Source organism: Callorhinus ursinus, unplaced genomic scaffold (genome assembly GCF_003265705.2).
Source record: "Callorhinus ursinus isolate GAN/ISIS: 27379988/994484 unplaced genomic scaffold, GSC_fseal_2.0 scaffold11, whole genome shotgun sequence".
Taxonomy (NCBI): Eukaryota; Metazoa; Chordata; class Mammalia; order Carnivora; family Otariidae; genus Callorhinus; species Callorhinus ursinus.
The window spans coordinates 25,620,382-25,643,800 of NW_027397073.1; the positions used below are offsets into that span (position 1 = coordinate 25,620,382).

The 23,419-nt window shown below is 35.6% G+C and overlaps 1 protein-coding gene across 7 annotated transcripts in view; it reads left to right on the top strand.

Annotated features, from left to right (window-relative positions):
• Positions 1 to 23,419, top strand: part of SMAD2 (SMAD family member 2) — an 83,152-nt gene that overhangs the window by 43,418 nt on the left and 16,315 nt on the right. For 5 of the 7 annotated variants that reach the window (XM_025886416.2, XM_025886414.2, XM_025886415.2 and 2 more), the window contains 5 exons: positions 9,078 to 9,167; positions 10,212 to 10,405; positions 11,250 to 11,384; positions 14,168 to 14,242; positions 23,176 to 23,229. In XM_025886416.2, coding sequence (XP_025742201.1) covers positions 9,078 to 9,167; positions 10,212 to 10,405; positions 11,250 to 11,384; positions 14,168 to 14,242; positions 23,176 to 23,229 — 548 coding nt within the window. The remainder of the gene's footprint in view (positions 1 to 9,077; positions 9,168 to 10,211; positions 10,406 to 11,249; positions 11,385 to 14,167; positions 14,243 to 23,175; positions 23,230 to 23,419) is intronic. The other 2 variants (XM_073898244.1, XM_073898246.1) reach the window with 2 other exon arrangements.

The window sequence follows — 23,419 nt, forward strand, 5'->3', positions numbered from 1 at the left end:
TAGGTGTATGACCTTGGTGAGGGTATTTTCTTTTCTTTTTTTTTTTTCAAGATTCCATTTATTTATTTGACAGAGAGAGACACAGCAGGAGAGGAAACACAAACAGGGGGAGTGGGAGAGGGAGAAGCAGGCTTCCCGTTGAGCAGGGAGCCCGATGCGGGGCTCAATCCCAGGACCCTGGGATCATGACCTGAGCCAAAGGCAGACACCTAACGACTGAGCGACCCAGGCGCCCGAGGGTATTTTATTTTGTTTCTGAGGCTGAGTTTTCCCAAATTTAAAATGAAATAGTAATACATAGCTTGCAGGTTATTACAAAGGTCCATGATGTAAAAGTCTTACACAGTACCTGACATGTAGTAGCTAACGCATGAAAGTAATTGTTACTACATATTTCACCGATTCTAAGATGAACGTATTTTCACTTTGGGATGCATCTTCTAAATAAAATTAGAAGTGTTTTCTTTTACATTAACACAAAGTAATGTTTTTTAAATAGATGATATTCTAGATTTATTGGAATAGGGAATGTATAAGAGATCTTTTATATAGTTGTTACAGTTAGAGCTATTTCTTTAACATTTTTCCTGCATTCGTTTCTTTTATTTTTTTTATTTTTAAGATTTTATTTATTTATTTTACAGAGAGAGATACAGCAAGAGAGGGAACACAAGCAGGGGGGAGGGGGTGTGGGAGAGGGAGAAGCAGGCTTCCTGCGGAGCAGGGAGCCCAATGCAGGGCTCCATCCTGAGACCCTGGGATCACGACCTGAGCTGAAGGCAGACGCTTAACGACTGAGCCACCCAGGCACCCTGCATTCGTTTCTTTTAATATTTTTTAGGAACTGTCCATACTTGAAATTGTAACTTGCCCCTCCTTATTAAACAAACTGAAAACCTGAGAGATCCATTTTTCTGCACTGTTACTTAAAATACATGCTTTAGTTTGACTGGGAGTATTGTGATCCAGTTTTTATGCTTTACAAATACTAATTTAGTCTACCTTGTTGCTAGTTGGTAGGTATACAGACATCTTTGGGAGCTCAGGGTCTTACGGGCCAAATAAAATGTGGCTATAGAAAATCAATGCTTAAGGAAGGAGGGGGTGATTAAAACCACCTGATTTAAATCCCCTAGATTGCTAGGTCTTAAAAATTGCCCTGGTTTTGGTAGGCATACCTAAAGAATTAGTAGTTAAGTCAAAAGATGGCTAGGAAGGGGCTATTGACATAGGTGCATGTGGAAGAAAATGGGTTCCAAAGGCCTATGTTAGAGAAGACATTGTGCTGGAAGAAAACGAACAGGACTCTCAGTGGCACTCTCTCGTCTCCTACAGTAATGCCCAAAGTGAGCTGAAATGACGCAGAGTAGGAAATAACAGTCTGTACTTCTTATGCTTAGTTATCTAAGGCTAGAAGCATATCTTTTTACAGAAATGTCAAGATGACTTGACTTGAATTTAAATCTGTGGCAGTATTTTCTTTTGTTTCATTTGTTTAATTTTGGAAAAAGGCAATATATTTACATGGTTTAAAAATCTGTATATGTATACACATACAGACATGCATGCGTGCATACAAACAGAACAACTGCATCTTCCCCTCCTCCACCTCAGATTACCCGTCCGTGGTGTGTGTGTGTGTGTGTGTGTGTGTGTGTGTGTGTGTGTGTGTGCGCGCGCGCGCGCGCGCGCGCACGCGCGTTCCCTGCTGCATATACACATACACATATGGACATGCGTGCATACAAACAGAACATGCATCTTCCCTTCCTCCACCTCAGATAACCCGTCCATGGTGTATGTGTGTGTGCGTTCCCTGCTGCATATACACATACACATAGACATGCGTGCATACAAACAGAACATGCATCTTCCCCTCCTCCACCTCAGATAACCCGTCCGTGGTGTGTGCATGTGCGTGCGTTCCCTGCTGCATATACACATACACATAGATACTTCTTTTTTTTAAGAGCATAGCTTACTATACATATGGTGCTTGCTTTTTTCACTTAATAGGAGTTTTAGAGATTTTTCCCCATAAGTTCATAGGGAGCTTTATCATATACTAAATTATTATATGAATATTTTTTTGTTGCCGATTTTCATTCTGAGTTTTGTCTAATTGTTTGAGTTCTTTTGTTTTTTTTTTCTTGGGTTTTTGTTTTTTTAGGTACGGTTTTCAAATGGCAAAGTACATAAATCATAAGTGCACAATAAGATGATATTTGACAAATGCATTTACAGTGTATCAAGATAATAGAACATTTTCATCATCCAGAACATTCTTTCCTGTGCTTTCCCAGTGGTTTTTGAGGCAACCACTGTTTGAATTTTTTTTTTGCTTTCAATTTGTTTTTTTTTTCCCCTTCTAGAACTTCATGTGAATGGAATCATTCAATATCTAGTCTTTTATGTTCAGCTTCTTTTAGCCAACTAAGTATTTCTGAGATAAATACATCTCACCCGGGTTGTAATTCTTCTTTTTCAAGATTGTTTTGCTATTCAGGATCCTTTGCATTTCTAATCAGCTTGTCAGTTGTTATAAAAATACCTTGCTGAAATCATGATTGCAATGGATTTGGAAAAAAAAACAGACCAAATATTATTAGGGAATTAGGGAAGATAGAAATCTTAAGTCATTTAATCTTTAGATAACAGTGTATCTCTTTGTATACTTAGGTTTATTTAATATCTTTCAGCACAGTTTTCAGATGTTAGTGTATACAGGCCTTGTGTATTTTGCTTTAAACCTTATGTATAAGTATTTTGTTTTTTTGACACTATTGTAAATGGAATTTAAAATTTTAATTTTCAAATTGTTTATTGCTAGTATATAGAAATATAATGGATTTTTATAAGTTGCCCTTACATCCTGCAGCATTGCTAAATTTACTAATGAGTTCTAGAAGTTGCTTCAGAGATTTTCTATATAAACAATTATATCATTGTCCAAAAAAAGCAGGGCTTTTGTTCCAGCTTTCTTGAGATTATTGCCAATACAACATGTAAGTTTAACATGTACAATGTGGTGATTTGGTATACATATACTGCAAAATGATTACCACAGTAAAGTTAGTTAACATCTCCATCCCTTCACATAACGTTTTTTGTGTGGGGAGAGATAACTTTTTAAGATCTGTTCTCGTAACAACTTTCCAATATGTAGTACAGTATTGTTAATTATAGTCACCATGTTGTACATTAGATCCCCAGATTTATAACTCGTATAACTGAAAGTTTGTATCCTTTGACCGGGGTATATCCATTTTTCCCACCCTGCAGCCCCTGGTAAACAACATTCTGCTCTCTGTTTCTTTGAGTTTGGCTTTTTTCAAAAAAGGAAAAGTGAGAAGTTTCATTTCTTCCCTTTCCAATTTTGTTTTTCACTTTTTCTTGCCATATTGTGCTGGCTAGGACCTCCGGTACAATGTTAATTAGAATCATATCATTGTTGATTAAGTCATTAAAATATTTCTTCCTTCTAACGTAGTTGTTAAGCAATAAATTTACCTTTAAGCACTAGTTTAGATTTAGCATCCCCTCCCAAATTTCTTATATCGTAGATTCATTATCACGGAAAGTATTTCCTAATTTATTTTGTGATTTCTTCTTTGACCCATGGGTTATTTAGAAATGTGTTGTTAATTTCCAAATATTTGGGACTTTTCTAAGAATCTTTCAGTCATTGGTTTCTAATTTAATTCTCTTGTGGCCAAAGAACATAATCTATAAGATTCTAAAGTTTTACAATTAACTGACCCTTTTTTATGGCCCCAGTATATGGTCTCTTTTTCTTAATGTCCCGTGAATACTTGAAAAGGATTCTGTTTATGTCCGTTAGATCAGGTGGTTGATAGTATTGTGCAGCTCTTCTATGATAGATGGATTTTTTTTTCAGTCTAATTATCCAAAGTTACTGAAGTTTCTGATTATTGATGTGTTCATTTCTTCCTTTAGATCTGTTAGTCTTTGTTTAATGTTTTTTGAAATGTATTTTTAGATGCATACAGGATGGTTAATATTTTCTGATGAATTGGCCTTCTTAGGAAATGTCTCTTTTTACCTCTGGTAATATTCTTAGTCTTAAAGCCTTATTATTTCTGATATTATGTTTTATTAAGCTTATTGCTTGCATGAACTGTATTTCCATTCTTATATTTTCAGCTACTCAATGTATTCTATTTGAAGTACATCTTTTTTGTAGATATTTTACATCTTGTATTCATTCTGACAAGTCTCTGCCACTTACTGGAATGTGTGGTGTATTTATGTATAAAGTTATTATTGATGTAGTTAGATTTGCTCTTGTTTTACTCTTTACACTTTATTCTCTGTTTTCTGTTATCTGATTTTTGTTCTTCCTTTTCATTCCTTCCTTTGGGGTTATTTTTTAGTGTTTCATTTTAATTTTCTCTGTGCTTTTTTTGCTATGTCCCTCCTTTTTTGGGGCAGGGGTTGCTTTCTCAGTGACAATATGAATCCTTAGCTTTGCAACCATGTAGCTGTTCTTTAACACATCCTTTTGTTTCTGTTGGCTGTTGTCATACAAATTGCATCCACATACTTTTAGAGTTATAATAGCCATCTCCTTTTTGTAGAAATTAAGAGAAAAATACGTTCTTTACATTTATCTGCATACTTAATGCTTTCTAGTTCTCTTAATTTTTCTCAGTGACTTAAGAGTTTTCATCTGTTGCTGTTTTTTTACCCTGAAGAACTTTCCTTCAGCATTTCTTTGGGCATAGTCTGCTACAAATGAATTCTCAGTTTTTGTTTACCTGGACATATTTTTGTTTTGACTTCTTATATGAAGGATATTTTTGTTGGATATAGATTTTAGGTTGAGTTTGGTTTTTTTCCCCTTTCAACTCTTAAAGGTGTTCCATTGTCTTTTGGCTTCTACTGTTTCTGATGAGATATTGTTACTCATGTATTCATTTCTCTACATATGTGGATTATTCTACTCTGGCTACTGTCAAAGTTAAAGCCAGACATTGATTAAAGGTGGTAAAAACAGACTATTCAGTAATAATGGTGGTAGAAGAGCTGAGCTCAATTTCGATTTGCTTAGAGGTGACGGAAAATACGGGAGTGGGGCTGGGGGAATGAGTAGAGGCTTGAGCGGAGTCATGGAAGAGAAAAATTAGCAAAAAAATGGGTAAGAGGGTTGGTCATTCTCGAAGTTAGGCTTCTACCCTCCCTCTGAGGGTAATCTGGGAGACAGATACGTCCTTTCTGTTGACTGATTACATTTCAAAGGAACAGATTTCAGGTACTTGAGAAAAGACTTCTGAGCTGTAGGAGACACACAGTACATCTCAAAGAGACTGGGGAAGGATTTACAAGTGCAAGTTTTTTAAATAAATGCTCTAAAAAAGGAGGTCAGGGGTCTATGGACAAGTGTTGGCAGGAACAAATGGTAAATTCTTTTGGCCGTCTTGACCTTTTCCCCAACAGGAACTCAAAAGGGTCTGGATCCTACCAGGGACTTGGCCTTAGGCTCCTAGAAGCCAGGCTAGAGCTTAATCAAGTCTCTTAGTGCAGGGTTAGATGGAGTCCTTTATGCCAGGAGTTTTTGTAGTTCTCACCACTTTGAAGATTTTCTTTTCATCTTTTGTTTTTAATATTTTGACAGTGATGTGCCCGTGTGATTTTCTTTGTATTTAAACTGCTTGGTATTAACTGAGTTTCTTCAAAGTGTGAATTTAGTTTCAACTGAAGTTCAAAATGTTTCAGCCATTACTATTTCAAATATTTCTTCTGGTTTGTTTTTGCTTCCTCTTGGGCTGCACGTTATTGAGACTGTTCATTTGTTATTCAGTCTTTTTCATTTTGCTTCTTCTGCTTAGGTAATTTCTGTTGACTCATCTTCATATTGACTCTTCTGTCTTCCCCCAACCATCAGGTTAATTTTTTAATTTCTGATTTTATAATTTTCAGTTCTAGAATTACCATTTGATTCATTTTTATAGTTTACATTAATCAGCTGAGATTCCCATCTGTTCATTAAGTCCATGAACATATTCACAGTAGTTATTTTAAAATCCTTGTCTGTTATTTCATTCTGGGGTCTGTTTCTACTGGCCATTCTTTCTGTTGACTAGGGGGTAACATTTTCCTATTTCTACATATGTTTAGTAATTTGTGCTTTTTGTACTGGATAATTTGGGATGAAATATTGTAGAGACTCTAAACTCTGCTATCTTCCTCTGAAGAGTTGATTTTTGTTCTAGCAGATAGTTTTGGTCAGCCTCAAACTCCAAACTGTTTGCCTCTGATGTAAGCAACAGCTGACATTTCAGGATTTTGTTCTTTTAGATTTCCAAGTGCTAGTTTTCAGCAGGCCGTATAGTCTCTCCCACATATGTGGTTGAGAGGTCAGTCAAAGATTTGGGCAGAGTTCACACTCATATTTTGATATTTTTCCCCCTGTCACGCCTTCTTACAAGATTTTCCCCCTTCTTTTTCCAGCCTCTCTGGCAGCCCCATGTCCATTCTCTGATTGTTTGTGCCAGTCAAACTGCAGTTTTCTATTTAAGGTCTAGATGTCCTGCCAAGCTCAGACTGTGGGCTGTCCTTACATACAAAGCCACCTAAATGCGGCTCATCCAGTATAGTTCCCCCCTTACAAAGGTTGACTTCCTTTTGATTTTTGTCCTTTTGGTCTCTCTCCACTGTTTTCAAATAGTTGATTTTACTATATTTTGTTGAGAGGCTGTCATTTTTATCTGAAGGAAGATTTGCCTAATTGAGGCTGCTCTACAGGCAGGACTTGTGTTTTGTTTGTGTACTCTTGCTAATTGCATACTGTTTTTATTGAGAATTTATAACATTTCAGAGTTTGGTAGGGCCAGTCTCTACTCTTCTTTGTTAAAGTTTTCCTGGTCATTCTTATTTATTTTGCTGTTATATTTGGAGTAATTTTGTTTGGGATTTGTATTGAGATTGCATGAAATGCATAACTTTGGCAGAATTGATGTCACTATGATGTCTTCCTGACTAGGAAGATAGATGCTTTTCCCTTTGCTTACTTTGCCTTTGTGTTCTTTAGTAATAATTAAAGTGTTTCTTTGTGTAGTTTTGACACATTTATACTTTCATTTATTCCAGGTGCTTTGTGTATTTTGTTATAAATTTATTCTTTTAAAAAAAGACATTTTTCTTAAACAAGCAAAAATTTTACTAGCTAGAAGCAAATTTAATATTTTTAAGTAAATCTTCTAATTTGGAGAGGGATGTTACAGTAAACAGTAGGACTGAGGCTTATCCATACCCTGTGATGGAAGTTGGAAAGTGGCCGAGTTGGGGGTGGGATCTAGGTTGGCCTGCCTCTAGATTGATTGCATGTTCTGAACAAGGACTGTTTATTATTGTCTGATATATTTCAAGGCTTGATTCAAGCCCAACTTAAGCTCTTTGTGCTCTCTTTTAGATTCTGGTTCTGTGTCCATGTCAGAATTACTTGAGTGAAGTCTTCATTAAACTCTCATAAGAGGAGAATAGCCTCTTAATCTAATCTTTTGTTAGTCATTTTCCTCGAATTATTTTCAAAGGTTGAAGAGTAAGCTGTATACTTTCCCTTCTGAGGTTTAAATTCAGATTCATAACACTCTAGAATGTAGTTGATTTTATTGTGATTTAAACAACTTGGTGCTCTATGTTTTCGGTAGATAATTGATAAATATCTTAAATAAAAGAACCATGTATGTTACGGGTTTTTTAGTCAATACATCTTTGGGGAAAAAAGAAAAGATTTACATTATCCTCCAGTGTCTTGACTTTTTCTGACTTTTGTTTGGGAAATGAAAGATTTCTACAGCCTAGGAAGCAAGAGAATCTGTAAAATACCTTAAGAGGATGCTGGGTAGTGTCTGCAAATGCATTTGTAAAAACTGTCCAGTATGGCTGCTGTAGCCCCCAGGGCATGGCATGAAATGTGTCTGTAGCCCGGTGGCACTGTGGTGGCCCAGCAGCCCCTTTGAGGTGTGTTGCCAAGGCCACAGGAAGACAGCACCTGCCACCAGTGTCCTCTGAAATGTTGAGTCAGTTAGTTCATTAGCAACATGTACATCTGGAGTTTAATCAGTTGTTTGATTTTATTTCCAAAAATTGTTTTGAAATGGTTGTTCTTCTTTGAAATTTTGATGATTTTGTAAGATGTGAGAAATGGAGTTTGAGTTTGTTTCAGAAATTACCTTTTGACTCTAATTGTAAAAAGCGTAACTTACGACCTGAGACCTGTTGAGAGGCAAAAGGTCCATTCCAGACTGCCTTTGAAGCCCTTCTCCCACAATGAGAAGTGACTGTGACATAAAGCCACTACAGGGAAGTAGGGAGAGTTTTCTCAGGGCTGCCCATGGTCTGGAATGAGATGTGGAAGAAAAAGCTTGAGGTCTTCCTGGTCTGTGTCCTTCAGGTGTATTGAGTTTTGAAAAACTAGATATAGGTGATTTTTCATATTCATATCATCTTTTAAGAATTTGGTGCTTTCACATATCTTTAGTCCTCACAGTAATTTCTTAAAGCTTTTAAGGTGGTATGCTATGTTTGAACGACTTCAGAATGTACTTCCTTCTCCTGTGTAGTATTAGTAAAACTGAATAGATAAGTTTCTCAAACAAATAATGTGAAAATCTTAACTGTGGATATGTATCTAACTTAAGTGAAATTTTTCCTGTATTGAAAAGACCAGTTGACATCCATTTTTAAAAAAAAACTAGATTATAAAATGAAGCACTCTTAGTAAGGCCAAAGGCACAGGTATTAGTCTTTTGTCGTGAGTAGAGGAAATTGGAAAGGGCATTATAGGTATGATTTCATGAAGCTAGAGAGCATTGGTGTTCACATTTTTAAAACATAATCATAACTTATCTGGAGTCACATGTTCCATTTTATTGGCTTCCTTCATATGGAAAATATAGAAACCAGCAGTAAAAGCCCATGAAAAAGTGAAGCGATATATATATTTTCTGGGTGAAGGAAGTATTCTGTACATTTTCCATGTTTTACATCATGGTATTTTGAATAACCATGCTTCCATGTTCACATCAATTTTTTGTTTTTCAATTTATGCACAGCACTTGCTCTGAAATTTGGGGACTGAGTACACCAAATACGATAGATCAGTGGGATACAACAGGCCTTTACAGCTTCTCTGAACAAACCAGGTGAATATTCTGCCCTCTATGGAATCCTAGCAATCTTGGGGCGGGGGGCTGTTTTGGAAGACCTGTTATGGGTTGCTCAGTATCATTTTGCCTAGGATGTTTCCTTAATGTAAATAAGGCATGGCATTTAAAATACCTGCTTGCCGGTATTAACGATATATTAAATGTGTCAGCTGATGTTTTGATCGATGAAATTTTAGTTTTGAATCTTCTTTAAATTACTGCATCCCCTAAAAAATAGGAACTTTGATAACTATATTCTCATTTGAGTTTGAGATTAGATTTTAATCTGTTGGCCTAATTTTCAAGTAGATCTATAACCAGTTTTTGCTAAATTTCTTGCTGTCATCTAAATCTCATCTTCTTTATACTAATAAATAACATAGTTATTTACCAAACCCCTTATACACAGTTAACACTAGGCTAACTCATTTTATGTTCTCTTTTTTTTTTTTTTTTAAATCACCTTATTCTCTTTTGGAGCATATTGGTATTTGTCCATTTCATCTCATTGTATTTCATCACCATCTGCATTACTGTGTGAGCTATAGAACTACACCTTGGTACTCAAAGCAGTCATAGCTGGGTAATGAGCTACATTAGTTTGAGTAAGTTACTTTACATCATTGTTGGTACTTACCATTCGTCACACTAGTTCCTTTTTTTGATAATTCAGTCACCTACAGTATTAATGCCCTCCAAAGCATCCCTAAATAAAAGTTTGATTTACTCAAGATAGAAGTTGGCAGAAAGTTTTTCAAGTATACTATATGATCCTTTTTTAAAAATCAGTTTCTTCCCAAGTGGTTAGCCACTCATTGACATCCGAGTCATTTATGTAGCGTATTTGTGAGACATCTGCTAGTGCTGCTGCTTACTTTTATAGCAGCTCCATTAAATAGTGCATTTTTCTTCCTTGTATTCACTGAAACTAACTGTCTGTCATTCTTTTCTTTATGCTCTTATTGTATTAATTTAGCCCAGTCGACTGTGCCTATTTTGTTTTTAAAGTTCCCACCTTTCTTTCCCCTTGCTTCTCAACAGGTCTCTGGATGGCCGTCTACAAGTATCTCATCGAAAAGGACTGCCACACGTGATATATTGCCGATTGTGGCGCTGGCCTGACCTTCACAGTCACCATGAGCTCAAAGCAATCGAAAACTGCGAATATGCTTTTAATCTTAAAAAGGATGAAGTATGTGTAAACCCTTACCACTACCAGAGAGTTGAGACACCAGGTAGAAAAACTGGGGCTTTTTTTCCTTGTTTTAAATTTAATGCTTGACCTTAAGTATATTAAGTACTCATAGGCAGTTGCCCCTGGGAAACTTTGGTGTAAAATTCTAATAAATTACCTAAAATACAGTGTATTGTTTGCTAGTAATTAAAAGTACTTTTTAAGTGTTTTAAATAGGGAAAAATAAACCCTTAGAGGGTCAGATATGTCAGTTTCTTGGGAGAGCATACTATTTGACCTCAGAGTTACCTATCTAGGAAATTCTAATCCCCAGATGCCCAGTCTGCTTGGAACTAAACTGATAGACCTCTTTACCTGTCTGCTGCCTGAGCTGTGTTCAGTCATTCTGTTCTTTGAGCATCTTTTTGAAGTACTTTAATGGTATTGATTGCATCTAAGCAGACTAGTGAAGTTCATGGCAAGACTTTTAGTTTACCTAGCTGTGTACTTGAAACTTTTAAAGAGAATATAGATATATTTTTAGAAATGGCCTAAATCTGACTTCACAGCTCTTCCTGCACCTTTTCCAGTGGGGATTTATGAACTCTTATGGTAATAATAATAATATTACCAGAATGACCTTGTTCGTCAAAGTACAGGATAAATTGGAACTTGGAAATTTAGATTCTGGACTACATGGCAAGTTAAAACTAATCAGATTTGTCTATTTCTCAGTAGCTAGTATAATGCCAAAGTGGTGAACCCTAAATTTTAAAAATTAAGCAGGCTACTTTCTTCTTTTCGTATGTGTGTGAAGTTTTTCGACGAAGGTCTGGTCTGTCCCCCTCCCCCAGTGCCCATCCCTGCTTCCTTGCTGCTGACCTGGACCTCTCTGTCTCTTCCAGTTCTGCCTCCAGTACTAGTGCCGCGGCATACTGAGATCCTGACAGAACTGCCTCCTCTGGACGATTATACCCACTCCATTCCAGAAAACACTAATTTCCCAGCGGGAATCGAGCCACAGAGTAATTACATCCCAGGTATTTTTGCCTTCCGAATCTCCTGAAAACTGGGATAGATACAAAGTTTGTTCCTCAGCATTCAAGTATTCGTAAATTGTGGTTTGACTTTTTAAAAAAGGCTTCTGGATTTTGAATAGAAAAGTCTACTTTGTGGGTTGATGATTTTGTGACATGTATAAGCCTCGTTGTACTTTAAACGCTTTTGTCTGGAGAAAAGTTTTACTTTATATTTCATTTTCTTTTGCAGTGGCTTTAATCAAAGTACTGTGAGAAGCAGAAAAGAAAAGATCTTACTAAGTTTGTCTTAGTTGTTGAAGCTGAGAGAGGCAGAATGTAAGCACAATAAGAGGTACAGGAAAAAAGTATTCCTGAAACAAGTGTCACTGAAAATCGACCCAATAATCATTTTCATAGATAGTTTGATAATGTTTGAGAGAAATGTAACATTTCCATAGGAGATATAATTCCTAAGATGTAGCAGCACTGCTGTACTGAAAATCAGAAATCCTCTAATTTAGTTTTTTCATCTGGGCCTCAGTAACCTCTGCTGAAAAATAAATGAATTTAACCACATGGTTCTCAAATTACTATACTATACTATTACTATGGCTCTATGGTAATAATATTCCATGATGCAGTTTTAGTTTTCACTATTGTTTTTTAGAAGAACAACTAATATTTTCTTACTTTGTGTTTCCCTTTTTTGTTTTTGGGTTTTTTCCTAGTAGAAACTAAAGATACAATACTAGGATGAGGATTGAGCTATACATTGGATATTTTAGTGTCTCAGTTTTGTTCTTCTTTTGTAATATTTCTGCACCCCACTCTTTTTTTTTTTTAATATGACAAAATATATAAGGAACTTAGTTTCAAGTACATTTAAAAAAGATTTCGTTAATGTGTCTCATGGATGTAATGCTTGTTTATTGAAGACAATTTTAAAAACAAGGAAAAGAAGGATTTTTTAAAATAGCTAATTTTAAAGGTAGAAAGTGTTTCCTGATTGTTTTAATGTGCATCTTTTTAACTATTATGTTATTCCGAAAGAGGGTTTAAGACTTTTTTTACGTTGATAGGAAACAAACTTTTTGAGAAGTTAGGAGGGAAGGGTGTAGAGTGGGTGGGGTATGAAGACTAATGGGGTGGGGGGCGGGACTGAAACAGGCCCTTGCTCCGGGGAGAAGCCTTAGCCAGAGGTAGTTATGTGCGTGTGGCGTGGGGGGTGCACTTTCAGTCATTGATGCAGGAATTTGTATTATTCAACAATACCAGGAAACCAAGGTGTCAGCACACAGTCTTGTAAGACACCTCCCCAGTAATTATTTGGAGGGATGTTAATCAGAGTGGCTAGTGGCTTTTACTTGTGGAGATGTTTGGGTTTATTTTCCTTTCTTTATTTGTTTAGATTTGGTTTATTTTACAAAGTAGAAAATCAAAAGTGGGTCACACCTATTTGCTTTTCGGGACAATGGGGCTTTACCCAGCGCCAACTGACAGTGCAGACCAAGGGTTCATTTTTCTGTTCCACTTCAAAAGAAATTTTAGTATTTTTTCCAAAATGCTTAATAGCTTTATTATTTTACAGATAATAACGGAGAAAAGTAAAACAGGATAAAGTATTTAAAGGTTAGGTAGTTCTTCCTGTTTAGACCTTTGAGACATGAGTGGTTAAACTGACAAAACGTCCCCCTGTTTAATTTTGTTAGCTTTAACCTTTAAGATGGTACATGTTGATACATATTAATCTTGTTTTTGTGTTCTTTATTGTTTGAGTCTAGGAAGGTATTTTATTTTATTCCTAGAATTTCGTCAGTAACAATTTTGGGGTACTGACACTGCATGAAGCGTTCTCTACTTAGGTTCAGATTTGCGTTTAGCTTATTGAAGGGAGAGTGTGAAGGGTTCAGCGAATGAGCCCTTTCACCCACATTTCTCCCTCTCCCTTTTGGTAATTACATTATCTTGAACTGCTTCAAACTGCCCAGCCATGAAAATGCTAAACTGTTGATAATCACTTAAACTTATTTTTCTTTCTTGAAATTCTAACTGGTAAAATTATATACATGTATTTATTTTACATGAAGCTTATTCAGCTGTTCAGATGCCTCTTGAATATAAACATTTTGTTCATTAAGCATGTTGGAAATGACACATTAGAGTATTTTTTTCAGGGAGTATTTTGCCTCAGGTTTGTGCAGTAGTCTGTGTTTGAATTTAAATTTCTGCTTCAAACACTCAGGTTAGAAATCCCTGGAGAAATGTACTTTTTAGGTGGAATTCAAACTAGACCTGTCCTGAAACATATTACCATATTTTGCCCCATAGAACCTAGGGTAAGCCCGTATTACTTTGTAATCCAAAGTCTCATGTGTGTTGTGTGTTCTTTAATCATCTCCTAGATGTACCCATCCATGATGGCCATTAGTTTAAAAAAAGAAAAAAGTAGGTACTAATGTCTTTGAAGCATACTGATTCAGAACTGAGGCATCTTGGAAGTTCTATTTTTGGCTCTTGCCCCAGAAAATATACATATGGGAATGAGCCAGATATGTAAATAATAGCTAAGAAAATATGCCTAGAGAGCTTGATTATATTACAAGTAGGCTTTAAGGATTCACCTGTAAGATTTGGATCAGAACCTGGATCATAAGTCCTCAGTACCAAATACTACGTTTTATAATAATGTTATATAATCATATTTATTATTCAGAGTGATTCTTTGGTTATCTTTGGTAGCTAGGAGAAAAGTGGTGAGATTGATTCAGTTGCAACTGTGCTTGATTTGTTCTAAACTTTTATAGAAACGCCACCTCCTGGATATATCAGTGAGGATGGAGAAACAAGTGATCAACAGTTGAACCAAAGTATGGATACAGGTAAAACTGACTTTTCAAAATTCCTCAGTAATGACATAGACATTTTTGCCCTCTTTAAAACCCCACAAGTATTATTTGTGAGTCTTCAATGTGGAGAAGTTGGGACATATATCATAAAAAGAACCTTCTATATTGACGTAATTATATTTGAACCATCCAAAGGAGGACCCTGTTGTCAATGAAAAAGTTACACATGCTACTCTGCAGAATAATTTATAATTTTCTCTCATTAGATTAAATGTAAGTTTGAGAGCACTCAAGTAATTTTCTGTTTAAGTATTGTGTGCTTCTGTTCAAAGTTTTAGTTACCCGATGAATAAATAAATGTCTTTGTGATGAAAAACCATAATGAGCCCAATAACAGATTTTCTGAGAAATTTGGAGGTGGGGGACGAGGATCAGATTTCCAGTGCTCCTTTAGCTTAATAGTGACTTCTGAATGGTAGTAGATTGTTTACACAAAATACCTTGTACCTGACCTAATTCAATTAATTTCTAACTTTTAGCTATCCACTCGAGACACAGTGGAAAAAAAGTTTTAGCATGTAATAAATATTACACATGTCAAAGATTTAAAACAGTTATTATCTAATAAAATGTATAATCCACCAGAACTGATTAGGTTACCAGTGAAGTAGCTGTGGTGTCATTGTAATTGTCTGGTTTGCTCTGTTCCATGCTGTCTGTAATATTAAGGTTTGGATACTTTAATATCACAGCCTGTCAAATTACACCATCAGCTTTTCTACACAGTTTATACTAAAGCATTCTGTAGTTATGATAATCTAAGTTATTTTTAAATGAATTAACATTGGCGGGGGGGGATTGGAGACTGGCTTTTACAATAATTCTGTTGTTTAAATCTTTCCATTATTAGACTCCCAGATTAAGAAGTTTCTGCTGTAGCTAATCATACTTGTAACTGTTCATGGTAGTAAATAACCAATAAATGTAGGTAATCTAATGATGACTGGAAATAAATAAAACATGTACATCTTAATGCATATGTCTTATTGCAAATGATATTTGGCTTTCTAAATATATCTTCCTAATACACCCGTATATGCCAAAGATCGGTATTCCTGAACCAACCATGTTCCTTTCTTGATGGACCACTGCCACTGTGACATTTAAAAGTGAATGCCAAGAAAAGATCCTCAACATCATTAGCCATCAGGGAAATAAATGCAAATCAAAGCCACAGTGCCCACTTCACTTGGGTACTTGGGCATTTCACACCCATTACAGTGGCTGTGATCAGAAAAGGACAGTGGAAGCGTTTGGTGAGGAAGTGGGCAAGTTGGAGTCTTCATGTGTTGCTGTTGGGAATGCAAAACGGTTGGGTTGCTTTGGAAAAGTTTATTGTTCCTTAAAAAGTTAAATATAGAATAACAGTATGACCCAGCAGTTTCACTCCTAGGTATATACCCAAGAAAATTGAAAAGACGTCTCAGTGTTTGGGGGCTTGCTTTGAACCTAACCTAATATTTCTAATTCTGTTACTTTTCAAAATGATACATATATATTATTTCTTACAATGATAATGTGCATATTTGATTCATGAGATGCTAAAAGTTGGTTTAACTACCAGTCTTCTGCCTGCTGTCCGTTCCTCTCTCGGTGCCATGGCAAGAAAGTTCTAACTGATGTAGGACCCCAATTTAGAACAAAATGGAACTCTCTTTAAACTCTGGTTTTTTAGAATTGTGGGGATTTTCTAGATACTTCATGGATTTCTAACTGAATTCTATTACAGTCCAAAATATACTGTGCATGATGTGAGTCTTTGGAAATTTGCTAAAAATTATTTTATGCCACAACATGTCTTATTTGTGTTGAGAAGAGTTCCACGTGTAATTGAAAAGAATGTCTGTTCTGCACTTGCTGAGTTCTCTACATCACTTAAGGCATGTTTGATGGTGGTGTTTAGATCTTTCTAATCCTCTCATTTTTTTCTACTTGTACTCAGTAATGGAGAGCAGCGTTAATGTCTCCAGCTCTGATTCTGGTCCTGTCAGTGTTTGCTTCATGTATTTTGAATCTCTGTCTTTAACTGGCACAGATTTAGAATGATTATGTCCTTCTGATTAATTGACCCTTGTTGTAAAATGTGTCTCCTGTTCACATCACCATATCTTATTTATTTCAGTGGTTGTATGGTATAGCTTTCATCCTTATACTTTCAGTCTGTCTGTATCTTTATATGTAAAATGTGTTCCTTCTGGACAGCATTGCATGTCTTTATCAATCTCTTTTAATTGGAATATTTAGTCTGTTTTTATGTAGTGTCTTTATTGATATCATTGGGTTTGGGTTACCATTTTACTGTTTCTTTTCTATTTGTCCCATCTGGTTTTTGTTCCTCTGTTCTTAATTTTCCTGAATTCTTTCAGATTAATCAAATATATTTATGTTTGAATCCATTGTATTTACTCTCTTGACTTTTTAACAGTACCACTTAGTAGTGTTCTCTCAGTGAGTGTTCTCATGATTACAATGTATATCCCAATTTCATCATCGACTGCTTAGGTTGTTAAGTTGTAATATTTTTACAACCTCGTGGGCAGTGTAAGAATTTTATAACACTAATTCCATCTACCTGCCTCTGTGCTGCCCTTGTCATTTGTCTTACTTATCTGTGTGTATAAACCCCAGAGTATCTTATTTTTGCTTTAGACTTTGAAGTTTAGTTTTTTTAATTTTTAAAGGATTAAAAAGTAACTTTTTGTATTGACCTGCATATTTACCATTTCTGCCCTTTCTTCCATTCCTCTAGACGTGTGTCCAGTTGTTTTGGCCCTACTTGTTGAAGAGACGTTCCTTTCTCCATTGATTTACCTTGGCTCCTTTGTCTATATGTGGGTCTTACTTTTGGTCTGCTGTTAAGCCAATTCAGTGAATTCATGTCAGATTATCTATTTTTTAATTTTACAATTTCCATTTTAAAGTCTTTATCTGGTAATTCCAGTACCTGCTTCATATGTAGTCTGCTTCTGTTGACTTTTATCTTTTCATTAAGGGTCAGTTTTCCTACTACTTTGCACGTCTCGTGTTTGTTTTTTTAATTGTATGCTGGGTATTACGTCTAAAATAATACTAGAGAGTAACATAGATAATACTCTCCCCTGGAAAGCCTTCCCCTTTTAATCTGATCTCTTCCACATGATTAGGAGTTGAGTTGGATGGGTGATGATTTGATGTTTTAATTAGTGTTAGATCACCACAGGCTTGAAGGTAGGGGTAGCCTCTACCTCGGCAGGTTTTTAGATACGAGTATGGCAAGACTGCAGGATCTCTCGCTGCTTTCCAGCCTTTCCCCAAACTTCCTGTGCTACCCTGTACTCAGCTAGAATTGGCTAACTCAGGTTAGAATTGGCTGATGAAGAGGAGGACTATGCCCATGCTTGAGCGGCTTCTCAGATTCCATTTGCCTGCGCTTGGCCATTAGAATATTAGTTGGTTTTTCCTTTGACCAGCCCAGTCCTGTGTGTCTGTGTCCAGACTTGGCAGGTGCTCTCAGTGATGAAGATGGTCCCCACTCTCTGCTTCCATAGGAAGACTTCATCCCCCTCTGCAAACTGGCTCACTTTGACTTAAATAGATCTACAGCTTTTTGGTAACTCTAAAGAAAAATAAAATTGTTTTAGTGTTTCCAATATTTTCTTATGGTTATTTTGGGAGCCAGCGTTTTTCTCAGTCTTCTACGTTCTAATTATAAGGGGAACCCTGTAGAAGTTATTAATAAAAGCAAAAGAAAAGTACCTTTATTCTTATAAACAGAATTCATGCTCACTGAAAATTTGAAAATGCGTAGCACATAATAAAGAAACATGAGGAAAATGTATATTTTTTGAGCTGGAATTGACATATTACATATAACGTCTTTTTTTCTTTTTTCTTTTTTTGCTTTATCTAATATTTCTACCATTCTATGTCAAATAAAAGAGAATATTTTACAGATGAAATTATGCTGCAATATTTTGAATTCTATACCAAGTGGATGTTTATTATAAAAAATTAAAGTTAGGTAAAACAAAAAAGTATAAGCATTACATGTAATTTCCTTCATCTAGTAATACTTATACTCTTAATTTTAAAAGGGTCAGTGTTTATAAAAACTAAAAATAAAAACACAACACTGCAGTGGACATCATAGAAAAAGAGCTAAAAAGTGACAGAAATTTGCACCTAGGATGTGAGATTCTGGACACCCTATTCCTGACTACTGCAGTAGACTTCCTCTGGCTGGTTTCTGGATGCTTTTGAGATACATTGCTGAGGTGTAGGACTTGCTTGGTGATTAGGTAGGGCAAGGTTGAAGGAGTACCCCAGCATGATTCCCAGTTTTCTGAAAGGTCTGTGAAAGCGATGGGTCTGTACTCAGTAAATTAGGTTTTTTAAAGCTTGCTTTTTAAGCCTTTTTGGTCTAAGAACAAAATAGTAGATAATTTCAGTTCTTTAGGATTTTCTCTGTAATAGGAAAGCAAAGGAATGAATTTAAGACCTATAAGTCCTTTTGTATTTGCCTTTTGAAAGAATAATTCTCTTTTTATTGTTTCACTTGTGTGCTATTTTTATGGTTGGCTAATTTACTCAAACTTATTAATATATTTTTAGCCATTAATTTTGCTTAGGAAATTCATACTAATTTTAAAATTTCTCCAAAAAATTATAAAATTAAATGCTGAACATGTAATTCATCTCATACTAAATGAATTCCATTTGAGCAAACACTTAAATGTAAAAAATGAAACCCTGTAATTTTTAGTACATGACAATGAGGAATTTTTAAAATAAACTAAGAAATTGTAAAGTATAAGACCATCAGAGAAAATATTGACAAATTTGAATAAATAAAATTTAAAATGTTACCCCAACACACCTATTGGAATGGCCAGAATCCAAACACTGGCAATGCCAAATGCTTATGAGGATGTAGAGCAACAGGAACTCTCATTCATTGCTGGTGGGGATGCAAAATGGTACAGCTCCTCTGGAAGACACATTGGCAGCTTCTTACCAAACTAAACATACTCTTACCGTATGATCCAGCAGTCATGCTCATAGTGTTTACCCAAATGAGTTGAAGATGTATGGACACACAGAAGCGTGCACATGGATGTGTATAGCAGCTTTATTCATAATTGCCAAAACTTGGAAGCACTCAGTAGGTGAGTGGATAAATAAACAGTGGTACTTCCAGAGAATGGAATATTATTCAGCATTAGAAAGAAATGAGCTACCAAGTAATGAAAGACATGGAGGAACCTTAAATGTATATTGCAAGTGAAAGAAGCTAGTCTGTAAAGGCTACATACTTTATGATTCCAACTATATGATGTTCTGGAAAAGGGAAAACTATAGACACAATAAAAAGATCTGTGATACCCAGGGGTCAGAGGGGAGGAAGAGAGAAATAGAGCACAGGGAATTTTTAGGGTAGTGAAACTATTTTGTATAATACTACATGGTGAATAGGTATTATTATATGCTTGTCAAAACCCATAGAATGTACAACACTAAGAATGAACCCTCATGTAAACTATGGGCTTTGGGTGATAACGATGTGTCGATGTCATTTCCTTGATAACAACAAATGAACCATTGTGCTAGGTACTCATTGCAGGGGAGATTATACATGTATGTTTACATGGCTATATGAGAGTTCTTAGTAATTTTTGCTCACTTTTGCTGTGAACCTAAAACTGCTCTAAAAAGTAATGTCTGATTTAAAAATTTAATGTCACCTTGAAAACTATATCAAAAGAAACCAAAAACTTGGGGAAATACTTGCTAACGAATGACCAGTCTAATTGATTTCAAAATTTAAAACCACTTACAAATTAAGAAAAATAATAAATAGAAAAATGGACAAAAAGTATATGAATGTACTATTTACAACAAAAATAAAAATTAAAAAATATAGAGTAGTCTCTTTCACCCTATCCATCAAATAGGCAAATGTCAAAAGGTAGTGACATGGTGTGAAGAAACACTAGCTCATAAATTGTTGGTGGGACTAAACATTTTGGGGAGGTACTTTGGCAGTTACAAAAATTTAATACACATTCCTTTTGGCCTAAAGTTTCCTCATTGAAAAATGTATCCTGGAATGCCTGGGTGGCTCAGTCAGTTAAGCTCTGCCTTTGGCTCATCAGGGTCCTGGGATCAAGTCCTGCATCGGGCTCCTTGCTCAGTGGGGAACCTGCTTCTCTCTCTGCCTGCTGCTCCCTCTGCTTGTACAAGCTCTCTCTCTCTCTCTCTGACAAATTTTTAAAATATTAAAAAAAAAAAGAAAAATGTATTCTACAACTATATGCAAATTTGTATACAAAAATACACAAGGATTCCTCTAGATGTTTTAGCTGCCAATACTACTAGTAACCACTGCCTAAATACTAGGGTATTTATTACTTCTCATAACTGGAAGTTGCAGACTTCAGTAGCAGCATGACTATATGAGTAACTAATAGGTTAATTATCAATTAATTTGCCTCTTTGCAAAAAAAGTTTCTAATGAATTGTTAGTTTAACTTTTTTAAAATTTTATGTATGATTATAATGAACCATTCTAAATCTGTAATTCTAACTGGTCACTTCTGATAAGTGATAAGTATTTAGTAGAGGAATCAATAGTTAAGAGATATGAGTAATTGGGCAGTTTCCTCCATTTCTCACAGTAGCTTTGTTTATTTTATGTCAGCTTCAGGAAATGGTGAGTTTTAGTTCATTGTTCTAAATATATTTTGACCTTTCTTAGTTGGACCTGTTGTGACTTGCCAACAGATTTTTCAAACTGAGGAACAAAAAAAGAACTTAATTTTCTTATGGAAGATTGTTCTGATTATTACCTGTTCTGTAGTTTTGATTCATCTGTTTATCTGGGGGTTGCCATTCCACCTGTGTCACCTGCTATTTTATGCTGTGGTTGTTGTGGTGTGGGGGTAGCGGTGGGAGTCTGACCTGTCTTAGTCTACAGCCACACCATTGCTGTGATATTTGAAGTATGCATGCTTTTTTACATAACTTTCCGAAGATATGTAGAAAAGATGATCAGAAAACAATGTATTCTGTAATTACATTAATTAACAGCATTTGCTACAAATGTGTTTTAAAATTTAATTATATGGAATTGAGTGAAGTAGTCTCTGAATAATTCTGTTTTTTCTCTGTGTTTGTGGTGGTTCTTTTTTCTTATTTTATGCATTTCTGCCCCCTCCCATTGTTTTCTTGATTAGGTTTAACCTGTTTACCCAAAACTGGAAGAAATGGATAATTTTCCAAGAAATATAATTTACCAAAACTGACTCCAGAAAATAACAGTGAACTTTCATAGAAGAAGTAGAGCAATATCCTAGGGTAAACCCTAGAAAATTATTGACTGCAAACAATTTTGCACAGGAATTCTACCAAACTATTAAAAAATGTTTTATTACAGTGCTGAACTGTTACAGAACATAAAAAAAGACATAAAGGTTCTAGATTGTCTTCTTGAGGCAGTGTAACATTGCACTTACAGTGTAAATCTGTAGACCAGTATTTCTGAGATTTTTTTTTTTTTTAAGATTTTATTTATTTGAGAAGAGAGAGCATGAGCAAGGGGAGGGGCAGAGGGAGAAGCAGACTCTCTCCTGAGCAGGGAGCCCGATGCCGGTCTTGATCCCAGGATCCTGGGATCATGACCTGGGCCAAAGGCAGATGCTTAACCCACTGAGCTGCCCAGGCCCTCCTGTTTGAGATTATTGATGCAAAAATGCTAAAAAAGGAATTTTATCTCTCATCCCCAAATCTGCGTCATACTTAATGGGACAATACTAGAAGTATCTCCTTAAAGTTAAGAGTAAGTCAAGAATATCCAGCTGTCATGACCTTTTATCAAAGTGTGACACCCCAAAATGATTGATAAAGTACATGAAAAGTTTTTTTAATTCTGCTTAATCAAAATTACGAAGAGTCATAAGAGAGATGACCAAATATTTACAACCCATAACATAAAAGGACTAATAGCCCGAGTACATAAAGAGCCTTCTAGAAATCAGTGAGAAGAGTGATCCACATCACTACAGAAGCATGAGCCAAGAGATTCACACAAAGGAACTGCAATATAAAGAAGTATAAAGCTGCTTGCTCCATGTCATTTATAAGTGAAATACAAATTAAAACTATACTTGTGAAACCATGTTTTCACCGATCAGTGCTAACATATGAGCTAACACCATTCATCCTGGTAACACCAGTTGCTACTGGGACTGTAAACTGGTACAACCCCATAGATGACAGTTTGGGCAAAATCTATCAAAATCACGGTTGTATAGCCCTTGGACCTGGCGGTTTCTCGGTTAAGAGAATGATATGATTGAAAGTATGCAAAATATACAAGATTAGTCAGTGCAGTCTTGGTTCATAAAGCAGAAGATTGAAGATAGTCTGAGTATCTATCAGTATAGGATCATAATACACCATAATTTAAGCTTATGTGGCTAATATATAGAGAGAAGGAGAGAGAAATAAGGACACATCAGCATTCCTGAATCAGTAAGTAGAATAAAAGCAAAGTTCAGAACTGTTACTATTTGTATATAAAAAGCAAGGTGGGGGGGGTACAGAAAAATATATTTGCTTGTGTGATTCATAGACTATTTCTGGAAGAGTACACAAAGAACTGGCAACATTGGATGCCTTTGGGAAGGGGAACTGGGTGGCTAGAAACCAGGACTGTTTATATTCTTTTGTACCTTGTATATACTGAAACCTTCAAAATTAAATTCCCATATAGCACTTGCATATTTTGAATTCTTAGGATGTAACTTACGTGTATTATTTGTGATCATTAATTACAACCAGATGTATCCTCATTTTATTCATTTATTATTTGGTCAGAAGTTCTGGAAATACTTGCACATCTATTATAAGATTGAATCCTTTTGTTTCAGGATCTCCAGCAGAACTATCTCCTACTACTCTTTCCCCCGTTAATCATAGTTTGGGTAAGTTGCAAATACTTTCCCCCCACCGCTTTACACTATGTGAGTAAATTACATGTCTTCTCTGATAATTACTTTTCATATATATGAGAAGTGGATCCCAATGAATAATCAAATGATTGTTCAAATTTGTGCTTTTTAAAAATGGTAATTTGCCTTAATACTACTAAAACTGTTTTCTGTTGGCACAGAT